Genomic DNA, 15,750 nt, shown 5'->3' with positions numbered 1-15,750 from the left:
AGGGACTGAATTAGGGATTTGAAGTGCATGTGTTGCGGCACACGAGGTATGTGACGGTAGTGTGGTCTGCATAGACAGTTGCCTCACAGCTCCTCCATTTTCAGTTGTCTTAATTGTATACATGCAATAACTTCTAATTCAATTAAGACTAGCAATATTCCACATTAGCCTGTCTGTTAAAGTCCATCCAGTATACTATTAAAAAGTCATTAGTTTGGTAATATCAATTTAACAAGTTTTAGCTCATTAACCTTGACACCAGCAGTGCTGGAGAGAGGAACCTTTTGATATTGTTGTTCTGAGCACATACCAGGGAGCTCTGAGAATCTGGTGGAATCCGTGGCTGTTATCCTCCATCGTCAGTTAGAGCTGTGTGTTGCCCCGTCGTAAGCTACAAGTTAAGTATTTTCAAGTCAGCTGAATAGATTGGGGTAGCGTTTATTCAGAAAAACATTTTTTCCATTAGGAACTTTCTGTGGTTTTTAGATGGTCCTTTACCAGCATTGCCAGCTGTTTCCTATGTTCCATTTTTCAGATACAGACCATTCCAGCACCACTTCTAAAAAGCTTACCTGGAGTGCGGTGGGTGGATATTTGTGAGGATGTTTTAGTGAGCCGAGTAAGATACTAATTGCAGAAATACTTCTTCAGTTACTTCTTTTTGCTTTCCAGATTCACTTTTGAGAAATCATAGTTACCTTTGTAATAATGTTCTTGTTTTGGCTTTAGAAATGTTACATAGTACTTCTGTAGGTACCGTTATAAAATAGGAAAATGAGCAATCTTTTAAAAGTAGGATACAAATAAGTAAAGAAAAACCTCTAGCAGTCAGAAAGCTGTTGTTTATCGTATACTTTTATACTCAGATTGGGTATGTCTGAGGTTCAGAATTGGGCAGAGGTAGAGCAGAACTCATGTTTAGCCTCGTAATACAGCTGTACTCACAGAGGCATTTGAAAAGCAGCGAGAAGGGATTCCGTAAAAACACAGTGTGATTTCTCAGGAACGACTTCACTCAATGCCTTGCAGTCGTTGTGAGTCTGTCACAGTTTATGACCTGAGGACAGGATTTTGATGTAAGGCGAATCAGAACCCGACTGAGGAAGGGCTGTGTGAAATGGAGAAAAAAGAGGGACTGAAATGTTTTAATGTGGAGATGGGGCAAGATGAACGTGGAAGATAGAATATTTCATTTTCAACTCTGTCTTTGCCCTGTTCATGCCAGTGTAAAATTTTTCATGTATTTATTTCTGTTCTATCACCTGCCTTTCCTTTATTTTCTAGCTTGTTTGGTCAGAAACTGCCTTTTACTACCCTTTTGGGGTATATACCCTTTCGTGTTCTTGAACTTGCTGTCCTTTCTGCATCCAGTTGAAGTTAGGGAACAGTTTTGATCCTTTTTGCCTGTGCTGAAGTGGGTCGGTGTCCAGATTTTGGTCTCCCCATTGCGTTGCGGTTTCTGCCCTTTCTGGAAATCCCCCCAGCCTTTTCCCTCCAGCCTGGCCGGAGCACACAGCCCTCAGCCAGCGGTTATTCCTCCGACAGCGGCTCCTGCCCTCGCTGTGGGTGAAGGGCAGGAGATCAGGCAAGTCTTGCAACGGTTTCCTCAAACACAAAATAAAAGGCAAGTGCTGTTGGGCATTGTTGGCTGCAGCAGTGCTGACATACGTCGGGAGCACCCACAGAGACGTGTATTTTGGCTCTGTTTGAGAGCACTCAGCCCTGTGCGGTCCCAGGAGACGCAGGCTGCCAGCACCAGCGTGGGTACGCGTGTCCAGCTGTGGTGCAGCTGTGAGGAAGCGGGGCAGAGCGGGAGGGAGCCGCGGCCGTCTCTCCAGCCGGGACGTGGGCGTTTGTTCCCAGTGGAAAGCCAAAGCTCTGCTCGGTGTGACTTATTTAATATGTGTGCTGTACACAGTCAATCACCAGATTAAAGGTTGGCTTGGAATACTTTGATAAAGCGTCAAGCCAGAAGATGGGCAGTAAATAATTTTGCTCATTTACAGGGTTAGTGAGAAGAGCATGTTTGCCACATAGAGTGAACTATTTTTTGTCTTTTATAGAAATCTAATCCGTAATGAAAAAGTACATTAGATAAGGCTAAACTGAAATTTTGGTTGACCTCTAGGTAGCGAGGAAGAGTGCAGTGTTGAGACTGAGAAAAGTTTTGCATACACAGAAAATCAGGAGGAGACATTGTACTTTGCAGAAGGTCCGTGAGTTTGAAAAGGGTCATTTCACGTGTTTTCACTTTGAGAATATACCAAATAACTGTACTCTACAATGCAAAGCAACTGTGTTGAAAATTGACTTTGCAAAATAAATTATTAAATTTTTCTTCTTTTAAGACACTTAACATTTTTCTTCCAAAATTTGCCAAAATCCCCTCTGTGCATAGGAGCTAGGCTTTGTCTCTATCTAGAGAGCATTTTTCAAGTAATCTGTAAAATGAGTTTTTAAAATAGCTAAAGATAATATAGGTGCAGGAAAAAGTGCAATTTTATTAAGTTTTTCATCTCAGTTCTAATTCAGATTGAATAATCTGTATATGAAAGCAGAAAATTCACATGTGGTGGGCAGTTAGGCAAACACATCTGTAAGCCAAGGCTGCTCCTGTAAATATTGGTTTTCTTTCTAAAAGGGGTCGTACATTATTTGGCATTTATGAAAAACTATGTTAGAATTTTATGTGAAACATACAGTGGCACTTCTTCTGGCAAATATATTTTTTATATGCTTACATTAAACAGTGTATGTGTACATTTTGATTTACATGAACGTATCTCAATATATTTGAAAGAAGAACTGCAAATCAGAGTGTAGATTTGTGCCTTCTAATTGGGAAGTTTGTAGTCTGACTGTGTTCACTCAGGATTTAAATACCTGTCAAGGTATTCAAGCTTGATTACTTGGCCTCACCTGAGTAATATAACTTAGAAATAAGGCTGGTGTCTGGGTAGCTGTCTTTGTATTGTATTTATGACTAAAAATATATCACTTCTAAGGTCTTCTGTAGAGTAAAATGTGTATGGTAGACATTTCACATAAGTTTTTTTTGACTAGTATTTTTAAAAGCTAGTGCAATTTAAAAAATGGAAGTCCATCTCTGCAAAATGCGGGGCTAAACTTGAAAGAATCTGCATTTTAGAGGGATCACGCTCTGGGGTTGTTGTTTGACGAGTTACATGGGTGGAGGATATTTACAGAGCGAGACCCAAATACTGGTGTCAAAGACGTTTGTCTGTCTGTGGCACTGAGGGTGGCAGAAGCCTTCATCCTTTAGATCAGAACCACAAAACCAGCACCCGTGCTGTGTACCTATACACCACGGCCAAGTGACGAGCTGTGTTCTGGAATCGCAGATACTGTGCCGTAGGTGTGCTGCTACAAAGTGCGTTGCTCTTGAAACATCTCAACAGTGAGTATGACTCTTTTTTTAAAAAAACTGAATACTGCCTAGAATCTCAGAAGTTAAAATCTTATCTTCAAGCTTCCCAAACTAAAGAGCTTTGGGGAGAGTGTATTTGTCATTATGTTTAATTTGCAGATACCTCACCAAAGAAAAGGCCAGGGGAGCTAGGCCGAGAACACAGCTGTACAGGCAGCTCAACTAATTGCCTCTCCATCCTCAACCTCATTTATCTTCATTTCTTCCCAATTATACCAAATTATCAATAGTCTCTGTTGCATCAGAGTCTTAATCCCCTTTATTCAGGCAGCATTAGATAGTGGCAGATGAATTCTTGGAGGGAGTCAGGGTAAACAGCCATGAAATGCCACCTCTGGCAGATGGCATTGCTCACAAGAAATGTGACAAAACATTTGGAATTTGTTACTAGGCATTGGTATGAGAAGGCAAGCTGTCAATATTTTTTTAAATGATAATCAAGGTGGTGCATACTTATACCGCAAGCAGAAATGAATCCTGTCCAAAACCTCAAGCTTAGTTAAGTTCAGCTTGGCACTGTGCTGTTGTGTTTTGTTGCTGAAGCCTCTCACTTTTTCTTCTTAGGAAAGAGTTTCACTTTATCTGGTATTAGTATAAGCAGTTCAGTAGTGTTTATTGTGATTGTAGTTGTTATTTTGGTTTTGTATATCTCAGAAAGAAACATTAATTTGAAGATGGAGAACGTCCTTTACACAATACCAAATTTAGGATCTATTTTCTCAAACAGTTTCTTTGGCACGGTTCATCTTTTTTAGAGATTTGATCCTGCTCATTAGAGAAGCTGGTGCGACGCTCCCACTGGTACTCATTGAGGAGAGCTGCACTGGAGATTAGATGAGAGCACCTAATGCCTAGGTTTGCTGAATAGGAAAAATATTCGGAAAATCAAAGACTGAACGTGTAAGATGTCCAAATGTTGTGGTAGGTACATTCTCAGCTGTTACTGTGAGCGAAAATGAAAGTGATTTTTAAAGGAAGTACCAAATTGGCTGCTAATATAGTTCGAGATTTTTTTTGTGTGTCATTTTTAGACTGACATTAAATGAAACATGGTAGATTTCACTGCTGACCTTTTACGTGAATTAGGTTTGCTCACAGGCTCTCCTGGTTTTGGCAGCATTCTAAATTTTTTTGGAAGTCAGTAATGACTTAGTGTAAGGAATCAAGTGCCAGATATAAAAAAGGGTACATCTCTAGAATTAGTATAAATTTGCCAGTGTTCCTCATACTGTCCAAGTGTCTGCACATACTGATCCTTCGTGGAAACCGGGCCTTAGGACAGTAAATCTCGTGGGAGAGCTGCTGCAGTCATACAGCATCGATATAAAAGGAGGTTAGGCATCCCTTTAGCAACCTCTCGTTCTCTGGTAAAATCTCCGCTGTCGTTAAGTTCTGTGCAGATGCCTCAAGTCGGCAGGGGTTTGGAAGGTTGTCGAAATGTGTATGTGTGAAGTGCCACAGACTGTATTTAGGTCTTTCAAGACAGGCTTTATATTACACAGAATTCTTCTAGTATTAGGCATTTTTTAAAAAATCATAAATACGTAATTCATTTATGTCACTACAAATTAACTCAGAAAATTACGATCTGTAACTTGAATTGCTCATAATAATTATTTCAAAGAAACAGTAAATGATAAATTGTTGAAACTTTAATGATCTCATTTCGTAACATAGCATTACCTGTCAGCTGTGGATGTCAGGACGTTCTCAAAGCCTCTCAAAATCAAACTGAACCATCTTGCTAGGTACCGTCACAGTAGGAATCTACAGTACAGACATCTGAGTGGTTGTTTCAGTAAGTTGTCAAATATGGGAAAATATTAAGGAGTTTTAAAAAACCAAAACCAAACCAAACAACACTTGGTGTGGTGAGTGACGGTGTCAATGATTATCATCACTGGAATATGAGTCCTAGTTCCTTGCTTGCTGGTTGCAGTTGCTGAGTTTAGAAGAATGTATGTTTTATCCTTTCTGGCAGCCAGCCCTACAGATTGTGTTCAAGATCTGAAAGTTAAGCTATTTTATTTCTGGCTTGTGCGTCATCAACTGTAATAAAAACATGACAGACCAAAATTTTGACCTTATTTCTCTCTGTGAAATGCACGTGTTTCTAAAGACAGACTTTGGTCCTGCAGTAGAAAACAGTTAATTTTTCTGTTGATGGTCCTAAATCAGAAGAGATACCATGTTCTAGTACGGTATGCCCTTGTCGAAAGTGCCTCTCCAGATTTCCTGTAGTCCCTTTAGATACTGGAAGGCCACTGTTAGGTCTCCCTGGAGCCTTCTCTTCTCCAGGCTGAACAGCCCCAGCTCTCAGCCTGTCCTCACAGGAGAGGTGAGGGTTACAAGCTTTTCCCTCTCCCACCCCTGGCCCTTCCTTACCACATGGTTAACTGTCAGGTAACAAAGAAGCAAAGGCTTTATTTATGAATTATCAGAGCTTTTCTCCAGCATGCCACATTCCTTCCTGGCCGAGAAGCAACTTGTTTTGATTAATATTTATGCGTGACTAAATCAGCGAAAGAAAAGAGGAGAATGGGTACAGATAGCGAACTTTGAGAACTGCTTTGAATATTAGTGCAGTTTAATGAAAATCATTTTGATGGTTTGTATCTAACCTTCTATAAATATGATATTTCATCTGGCTAAATCTAACTTTAATGGGGTGCTTTGGTGGTGCAAGTTGACTCAGCTGACCCACTGAGTTGTGTTTGCTGTTTTGAGCGTAAATTAAGATATTGCCGCTTTGAGCAGTTTGTGTTTTTATCAAACTAGTCCCTTAAATCATACTGCATTTTCTTTCTTTTTCCTGCATCTCTCTAGGTTTTTTTTGCAACGTTTTCCCCCCTTTTTAATGTTAGTTACTTGAGGAAAAGGCCATCCATATTTTAGCAGCTGTCTACAGAAGACTGCTTTGTGGAAACATTTTCGTTGCTGCAGCCGGTAGTTCCTCTACAGTGGTCTCAAAGTAGGAGAAAACACCCTGCATACTTCGGTAGCCATCAGCTGTAACTGACTTGGTTCCAAGGTAGCACTCAAATCACTGATCATAATTTAGGAACTTTAGAACATACTGTATTTACCACATTATTTCTTTTTCTCTGTTCATTTTAAAGGAAGCAATTGACGATTTGGGAGGGATGGTTAGGTTCCTAAATAAATACTACATCTCTGCTTTTATCTTCTAAAAATGTGTCTTCCTGGAATTAATTGTTCTTAATTAAATTGGCATCAAATATTCTGACATATTTTCAGTTTTCTTCAGTGTCCTGTTTGCTGTGAAATAAGCTTTGATTTTGCTGTCATTAAGACTTTTCAAAAAGTTTAGAAATTATTTTCAGATGCCTTCTTATTGTATAATTATCAACAGATTACTTCACCTAAGTTGTGACAGACATATTTTTTAAGTACGACTGACTGATGGACAGATTGGGAATTGCTGAATTAATGGGCACATTTCAAAGCTTTGGCAGGGCTAAGCAGTAATTACATCTGCTGAACCACTTGATAAGTTTTTGGAAGTAGCCCAGTAAAGACATCACTGCATTTCTTGAGTTTTAAAATCTTACCCTACACACTTCCACGGTGTTCTTGTAGTGCGCAACCCAGAAGCTGATAGAGCAGAATGCACACGGCTAAACAAATCAATGCATTAAGGCTTTAAATGCATTGCAAATCTTCCGTTCACATTTTCAGATGAGTGTCATGCTTTTGGGGGCTGATTAAAAATCTCGCTCCCGTTTTAAAGTAAGAAAGTTTATTTGAGGGCGATAAGGGACCACAGGAAGTGTCCGCGCTTGCGTGATCTCCATAAATAACATCATCTGCTGCCAATATGAGGGACAGAATTTGGGGTTAAATAGGTCATAATCCTGACCCAGAACAGTTTGACATTTTTCTGACAGGAAAGTGACAGTTTACCAAGAATATAACATGGATGGTATCTTCCTGTCCTTACTGTAGTGAGATTCGCTGATTATCAAATATGACAAAAATTTCTTTCTACCTAATCTTCTCTTCCTGGGATGTTAAAATGAAAAGAGTTGACAGAAAGTTGTAGGCTGAAGAGTGTTCAGCAGAAGATATTCCGTGTAGGCCAAAAAAGTGACTTTCCCAGTACATATACGTCCCCAGTATCGAGGTGAAATTAGGATATTGATAAAAGCAGGTGATCTGGGACCCCTGAATACTTTGAAATTCTCGGTGCTGAGACAATAATGCATGCAATACTTCTTTCTTTGCAGCTGCTGTTATGCTTAATATGCCCAACAGCATGAAAAATGTGTTTAAAAATAATTTTAGATAAAACTAGACAGTGAAGATGGTATTGCTTTTAACAATTTGAGTTCAATTTTTCAGAAATGTATCGCAACAAAAAATAAAATGACAGAGATTGAAGTGGTGTGGTTGTTCTGTTCAAAGGAACCTCTGACAGTGGGTTTCATTTAGCTAGACCAGACAGTTTTAAGGCTGATAAAATGAATTTGAAACCAAATGAAAAGAAGCTGTCACCAAATTGAACTTTGATTACTTTCTGGAGATCTTTCAATACCTAAAAACAAGACAGTAACTTGATCTTCACAAATACATCTTCACCAAAAAAAAGTTTTTTGCTTTGAAGACCAGAGAGGTTTATTACATGAAAACATGTGGCTTTAAGAGTTATCTCACAGAATTACTGAAATTAAAGATGGGTGAGAAGCAGCATTTTACTCAAAATGAAGCCGAGCTTATCACTTGCATTTCCTTCGACTAAACAAAATGAAACCTGGAGGCACTTTGCTTACAGACGTGTGATAACCTGGCAGTGGGCCTGTGAGCACAGCGTGTGTCAGCAGCACGTGTGTGTAGCGCTTGGGCCGATTTTCCCAATTTGTTTGTGTTTCCTGTGATTTAACTCCCTCTGCGCCTGGCCTCGTCTGAACTCCTGTTCACAGGGGCTCGGAAGCAGAGACACAGAATCTGGCCGCTGAGCTGTCGCATGGCGTTAAGGGGTTGCTTTCCTCTCGCCGCGTTTTAGTTTGGAAGCGAATGGGCTGGAGTTGGTTGCACTAGTTTTGCTTTTGCTTAGTTGAATATAAGCGTAAGTCATGCACTGATAAGTCGGTTCTCTCAAATAACCTGTGAAGACTGGTAAGTACCAGCCTTTAATTATTAAGAATATCGTAAATAACTCTTTCTTGTGCCAAGTCCACGTAGCGCCCGTCTTCCTCTCTGCCCTTTGAGACACGCTGTGTTTCCGTGTAGGTGCCTGTGTGCGACGCAGACGATCAGACCTGGTTTTTCCATCCGTGTTGTGCATTTAGCGGCAAATCTGATCGCAGCCGCGTGCACCGCACGTTTGCTGTGTGGCCCAACGGCGTGGTCGAAGCAGGCTGGGCCTTTTTTCTGCTGGGCAGCCAGTGCGTGCTGCAGTTTTTTAGGACGGCTGCCCAGCTAACCTCTGCCTTTCTCATCCCACCGTGGCTGTCTTTAAGCAAACCGCAGTCCCTGGGCTTGCTTCTGCCAAGCGTCGGGAGCTCTGGAAGATGGAGGTTCTTGTCTCTCTTGCCCTTTTTTAATGCTGAGTACAATCTCTTCTGGGACAAGATCGACCAGAATGCAAACAAGATAAGGAAAAATTACCTTTTTGTCCTTTAGTTTTATCTGTAGAGAGAAGGTCAGATGGGTAGTGGGTAATAGCATTAAACATAAAGGTTTTTGTAAAGTGTATAAATGACGTATTGGCATTTTGACAAATCAACAGACTTCAGAGTGCTCTAATAATATTCCTGTGACACTTATGAATCAAGTTACTAATATTTTTAAGTGAAATAGTCTTTCGCTGTATTTCCCTTAATATACAAGAGGTAAAGCAAGTCCCACTGCTGTTTTCTGTTCTCTTTTCCCTTACAGTGCTGCATGTTTGCTTTCTTCTTTCACAGACATTTTTCCCCTTTTGTTTCATATAGATCTAAAAAAAATAACTTGAAGTCCATCTCTCCGTATACAGTAGTATGGATCATTGTTTAATTTTAGACTCGTTATCTGATGTATTTAAAAGAATGAGAGCCTTCACTACCTTAGTTTAGACAAATAATTTTTACAGGATTTACAATCCAAATGTGGTATGTTTGCCTTATTGATGGCACCTATTTGGATTAAAAAATGGCAATTAATAGAAACCTCCTGAAAAATTGTGACCAAACTTAGATTTGAAGTGTTAAGTAAGATTTACTTTTTACAGAGGTATTAACTTGTAATTGTTACTGTATCAAAGAATTTGAAAATATACATTGATATGTATATCTGTCAGATATGTATTTGCTGATATAACCTGCTGACAGCTGTGTTAGTAAATAAGAAAATTGTATGCCCAAAGATAAATACCTTTTTTTAGAGTTGCATGACAGGAAAAGGACTGAGTATATTACCACAGGTTTGTATTTTACATCTTTGGTTTATAATGTGAACCTAGTACTGGCTTACTGTTAACTTCTATGTAATTTTCTCTTACTGTATGGGAATAGATACTGCAGGGAATGATGCTGATTTTCTGTTAAACGGTTATTTTTATCGATGCAAAGGGACTGTGTGGGTAGGATGAACTGGAGGTGTCTATGGTATAGCACACAGGAACAGGACCTGTGAGACCTGGCTTCTCCAGTTTCACCGTGTAACACCAGGTAACGTGGAGGAAATTGCTTCATAATTCTGCACCTCCACTTCCCCACTTGTGAGTTGGAGATAATCATACCGCCCTTCTGAAACACTTCACGGTTGAACAGCTCTAGGTAAGAGGAAGTTCTAATTATTTTCTTTTTAAGAGACTCACTACTACCTGGTGTATGCGGCCCAGGTGAAGTGATGAAGCTGTTACCTGTGTGGTGTGCTGCAGACTACGGGATACATTTCATTTAACGTACATCATAGGCTCAGCAGTATTTTCTCCTTTTCTTGCTGTAAGGAGAAGTGATAGGGAACATACGAATACAGGAATGGTCCGTAGAGATAAGTGCATTGCAGTTTATTCTTGTGTTGCTGGCACTGAATACTGGAGCAGATTTACAAGTGGAATTTGCAGGGGGAAAAGTTATTATTATCCCCATCTGCAAGGAAAACTGGTCCAGTGATTTGGACTGTACGACACAATTTAAATTCAGTTTCCTGTTCCATTGCAGGTTTCCTGTGTTTCCTTAAGCAAGTCACTTTTCTGCACAGTGCAATTCTCCATCTGTAAAATAGGAATAATTGTTCTTCCCTGCGGAACGTGCAGCGGTTAGGCAGCTGGGCGCAGAAAGCCGGTGGGGCAGTCCGATACCCCAGCCTCAGGGCCACGGCAGCGTGGTGGGTAGGTGCACGAGGCTTTGGAGAGACAGCAGAAACTTCCAGAAATAAGTAAATGAGCTAGGAGTTCAGACCATCTGTGCCTGGGTTTGGAAGTTTTGGAGAAAAACAAATGGAGTGAGGGAGACTTTTTGATAAAAAGACTGTCTTGTGCACAGTTTTTTGTGGCTGCTGCCCTGATACATGAAGTTACATGGACAAAATCGCCTATTTCTTAGCAAAAAAGTTCATGCTAAGGTACATGTTGTGTTTTTTTTAGGAAGAATAAAGTGTAAATGTTAAACTGAAATTTACTGAACAAGCATACAGAGAAAAATAAAACTAATTTGGTAAAATCAAACACTAAACATTTCCTCAGAAAATCTCTTTTAAATTACACGTTTAATTTGAGAAATACTTTGCCAAATAATCCCACCTCTGTTTCACAATAGTCAGAATGAAAAACTTGTGTTCTAAGTATCAGTCAGATGTTATTTGAAGGAGCAGTATATTAAATAACACAGATGCTGACACAGCCTTAACTGTAGTAGTTCTTCTAATTACTGCACTGTGCCATGTTAGATCACAGGGCATAATTTATTGTATCTTTCTTTGTCAATGTATTACTCATCAATTTACAAATTACAAGTCTTTTATAGGAAAGTAATTCATACTTGGACATAGTGATAAAATGACGGAGTGATTTCCTTTTTTCTCAATCATTGATCTTTCAAACTTTTGCATTTAGCAGTATTAATCACGTTTATTAGCTATGTGTTGTAGTAAAGAATGGAATTTTTCTGTTACTTTCATATTCAATTAAAATGTGTTTTGCTTGCTGCCTCTATCCGCTGCATCGCAGTAATCTATTTATTTATTCTAATTGAAATTCTTGTTCATAAATTCAAAACAAAGTCAATACTGCAGTTACACTTCTTCGTAACAGTCTGTAATCTCATTGAAAATGTGAGGTGTACCTCAGAGGGAGCGTGCTTCAAATACGTTTTTACTCTCAAAATGTTCAGTCTGACTTTTTTTAGGTGGTTTCTTTTGTGGACCAGAGGTATTTTACAATTCAGTAACAACGTCTACTGAATGGCTCTTTGACAGGAACTTGTTGCTCTTCAGATGTGTAAGTGTAATGCTGAAGAAACCGACAATCTGCAAAATTGCTGCAGAACACCCTCTCTTCAGAAGATGAAGCAGATATTCTAGACCAAACACGAGTGCTTAGTTTGCTACACAGTGGGTTTTTTTTTTTTTTGTAGACACTAATTACTGTGCATAATCTATCTGGACTCTTTAAAGTTAAAAATCCTCAATACTGGTTTCCGAGCCCAACCTGATGCCTGGCTTGTGTAGCCTAGCAAAGCGAGGTGTTTCACTCGGGACGTCCCCAGGATTTAAGCTCAGAGGTAGCACAGCAGCAGGATAAGTTGTTGTAACCTGTTCAGGGATGAATTTAAGGTAGAATGCTAGTGAACATTGGAGTGAATAGCGGAGCAGCTCTCCACTAAGATTAAGAGTGGTGAGAGACCTGATGGGCCCGAGGATTGACACTGATTTGTCTCTGGCAGGGACTGGGTTGGCCTGGTTCCCTGTGGTAGCAGGAGACTGTGATTCAGTGCCTCAGATCTTCCCTTCCTGCCATATTTACTTGGTTGTGACTGGTGTTTACTTGAATGATTTTATCCTTAAACATTTCACTTTTTCTGTTTCCAGAATCTAGTGTTATGAAGGTAGGTGATGCTGAAAGTTTCTAATAATATTTTTTGCCTGATGCATATGTATTAATTTATTAAAAAATTCAAGTGTCAGCTTCAGGTGCTGTGTTTCTGCTAGGTGCTTAGCTCATTACTGACCAAGCAAAATGTCTTTTAAAGAAAAGTATGCACCATTTATGGTTGGTTTGTACCTGTTTTGCAGGTGGGAGTGAATCCTCCTGGGATAAAGACAAGCTTCAGTCTCCTATTACAACAGGATCACAGCACAGCATTGGTCATCCCACGCTGTCCGGGCAGTCGAGCCTCGGAAGTGCGCACCCGCTCAGTCCTCTCCAGCAGAACCACCTGCTTACCAACAGTACGTACCATGCTCCTACAGGAGAAAAAATTACATGAGGCCCTGCTTGGAGGCTGGGTTTGCATTCTTTCCCAACCTCCTAGTTAAAAGCGAGCAGAAGCAATCCCTCTGCCTTGTTTCACCTGGTACCGCCCAGGTATGGGCAAGATGATCCATTGAGCTCAGCTATCCTGAGTGACTGGAATGAAATGACATAGATAAAGTTTGGATTTGGAATGTAAAGCTCCCTTCAAACCCATCTCTCTTCCCTCCCTTAGGAAGGGGGCAGGTGGGAAGCCAGGAGTTTTCCTTCTCCTTTGCACTCAAAGAGGGAAGGAAGGGAAGGGAAAGCTATTCCGAGAAAGATGCTAAGGATTAGTATTTAAAAGATTAGTGAGGAGTAAACTTAATTCTAACAGATTATGATAGGTGAGGAGTGAAAAATTTCACAATTTCTGAATTCTTGTTCTTTGTTTAAGCACTTCATCCTCAAAGTTTTGAAAGTTAGTTTTTTGGGGTTAGTTTTAATGGATGAATCACATTTCGGGCTCCTTACACAATTTTAGGAGCAGATCATCCCTTGTTACCAATGTAGGGCCTCAGACTTGAACAAGTCAAAGCTATTGAAATGACTGTGTGTGTCTGCTTTGTTCATGGGAAGGTCCGTACCTGACCATTTTGGGCAGCCGGTTGAGTGTTGGTGGTTAAGAATCACCAGATTATGGGACTCCAATTCACTGTAGTTTATCCTTTCCTTTTATTTAATTACATAATTCGTTAACAGTTTATTTTTTTACATGCAGGGATGTTGTGTTCCTTGCTGTTAAAGAAAACTTTAAAAATATTTTTTTGTAGATTTTGTAGCAGGCAAATACCTCTAGGCTGTTCAAGGGTTTATTGAACGTCAGACATTATGTCCAATGATTTGCGAGTGTAGGATATATTTTCTTCATAGTCCTCTGAAATGTTTGACGGATTGTGTCTTAAAACTGGTGATGTGCTGTTAAATTTTGTTTGTAGTTCGCATTTAGTTTGCATGTCAATTGGACTTTAAGTAGACATACAACTCAGTGTGGCCAGATGGTGTCTGGGAGTTTTGGAACTCTATAGAGTATGAGGAGAGATTATTGGGCTGTTAAGGGAGATATGCAGGGGAACAACAGCACTGAAGGGGATTGTCAGTATGTTTAAAGCGAAGGGAGATGTATGTGAGCTTTGCTTATTACCTATCATAATTAATATTGGCAGGGATCATCGTATAAAATACATGGTGAATCTATAAGACACCGCGCTTGTTGATCATGATATCCTCAAGCTGAACAGAAATAGTGTGGGAGCTCAGAATATGTACGGTTCTGCCTTTCGTGGGGGCGGAGTGGTGTTTTGTACTGCTATAGTCAAATTGTATTGGAATAACCTAAGCTATATCCGTCAGTGATATTATTTTATTGTGGGTTTTGTTATACACCAAAATGGTGACTGGCCTTCTCATTTAAAATAGTTAAGACAGAGCCAAAAGTTAACGAACTTTTAGAAGCAATTAATGTGAAGAGCATATGGTTATGACTAGCTATATGACTGTGTTATTCACTGCTTGTACCCGAATTTTTTCATGAGAATTTCTAATCTAAATTTAATTAAAAAAAAAAAAACCAAACTTTTTGTCTGGTAGAAAGAGTCCAATTTTGGGGGAAAAAAAATTGCTTTATTACTCTTAATAAAGAGATCACAGAACTTATACACTACTGTATATTCATTTTGCTAATATTGTGTTACTTTATAGCTGTCAGTTTCTTTCCCTGATAAAAACCATACAACCTTTTCTGGAATGCAAAGACAATTATTTCCTATGTAACATCAAAATTATCAACACGTACTAATAGTGAGTTGATTAGTCAATGTTCTAGTAGAATATAGACTCTAACAATTAAAGACGCTGGGTTATAAAATGAGGGACTGACGCCTGTAACCTGCCCATGCTCTTTTTTAGGGATAGACCTGCCGTTTATGATGATGCCCCACCCTCTGCTCCCCGTCAGCCTACCTCCCGCTTCGGTCGCAATGGCAATGAATCAGATGAACCACCTCAATACCATCGCTAACATGGCTGCGGCAGCCCAGATGCACAGTCCTCTTTCCAGGGCAGGGGCCTCTGTCATAAAGGTAAGAGTCATCCATGAGACAGCTTTTTATGAGCAACAAAAACATTTACAGTAGCTTTCTTAAGGAAGAAAACTGAGAGACAGTGAGCTTACACTGCCTATAGCACACTGCTCTGCGGTTCCCGGTTGTGCTGTGGTTTGAGGAAGTACCCACGAGTACAGTCAAGAAGTGAAGATGCTCCGCTCTATCTACAAATCTGTAATGTAATAAAAACCAGAGACTAACACTCACTAGAGGTTAGGGGGATAAGCAGTGCTGCATCTGTTACAGCTCAAAAGCTATTACAGAATGTTGTTTAAAATTAAGCTTTAAGTTATACTTAAAAGAAAATGCTATAGAACGTAGCAGGAGCTCTGGTGCGGTGCAATTCCAGAACAGGTTAATAGCAGAGACCGTCAGAAGTACCTCAGTGGGTACCATCTCTGGTAACCAGACATAAATTTCCTCCTGGCTGGATAAAACATGTTTGTGCTTTTGAAGGGCTTCTGATGGTCTCTTCAAAGCAAGTTAAGAAAATTTTGTACCCGTGTTGAGAGCTGAAGTCGTGCCACACATTACAAAATAGGTTGAGAAAATAAATTTTTGAGGTAGAAGGATATAGGATCGGTGCTGTGGGATTCTCTAAAGTGTGTCTGTCCTCTTCTTATTGAGCGAAAATGAGAGGTTTTATCAATCTAGCTCTTGAGTGTATTTGCGTGCACATGCATGTTTCTTGTTGACAAAATTTTGTCAGCTTTGAAAGGTAGTTATTTTAGTCCATTTCTCTTTGG

The 15,750-nt window shown here is 39.8% G+C and overlaps 1 protein-coding gene across 2 annotated transcripts in view; it reads left to right on the top strand.

Annotated features, from left to right (window-relative positions):
* DACH2 (dachshund family transcription factor 2) overlaps positions 1 to 15,750 on the top strand; it is a 269,269-nt gene that overhangs the window by 188,493 nt on the left and 65,026 nt on the right. For both annotated transcript variants that reach the window (XM_086756246.1, XM_086756247.1), the window contains exons 4-5: positions 12,683 to 12,838; positions 14,808 to 14,980. In XM_086756246.1, the coding sequence (XP_086612372.1) occupies positions 12,683 to 12,838; positions 14,808 to 14,980 (329 nt within the window). The remainder of the gene's footprint in view (positions 1 to 12,682; positions 12,839 to 14,807; positions 14,981 to 15,750) is intronic.

Source organism: Chlamydotis macqueenii, chromosome 11, assembly GCF_036417535.1.
Source record: "Chlamydotis macqueenii isolate bChlMac1 chromosome 11, bChlMac1.mat, whole genome shotgun sequence".
NCBI classification, from domain to species: Eukaryota; Metazoa; Chordata; class Aves; order Otidiformes; family Otididae; genus Chlamydotis; species Chlamydotis macqueenii.
The sequence above is the reverse complement of the archived record's forward strand: the minus strand, read 5'-3'. Positions and strand labels throughout refer to the sequence as shown.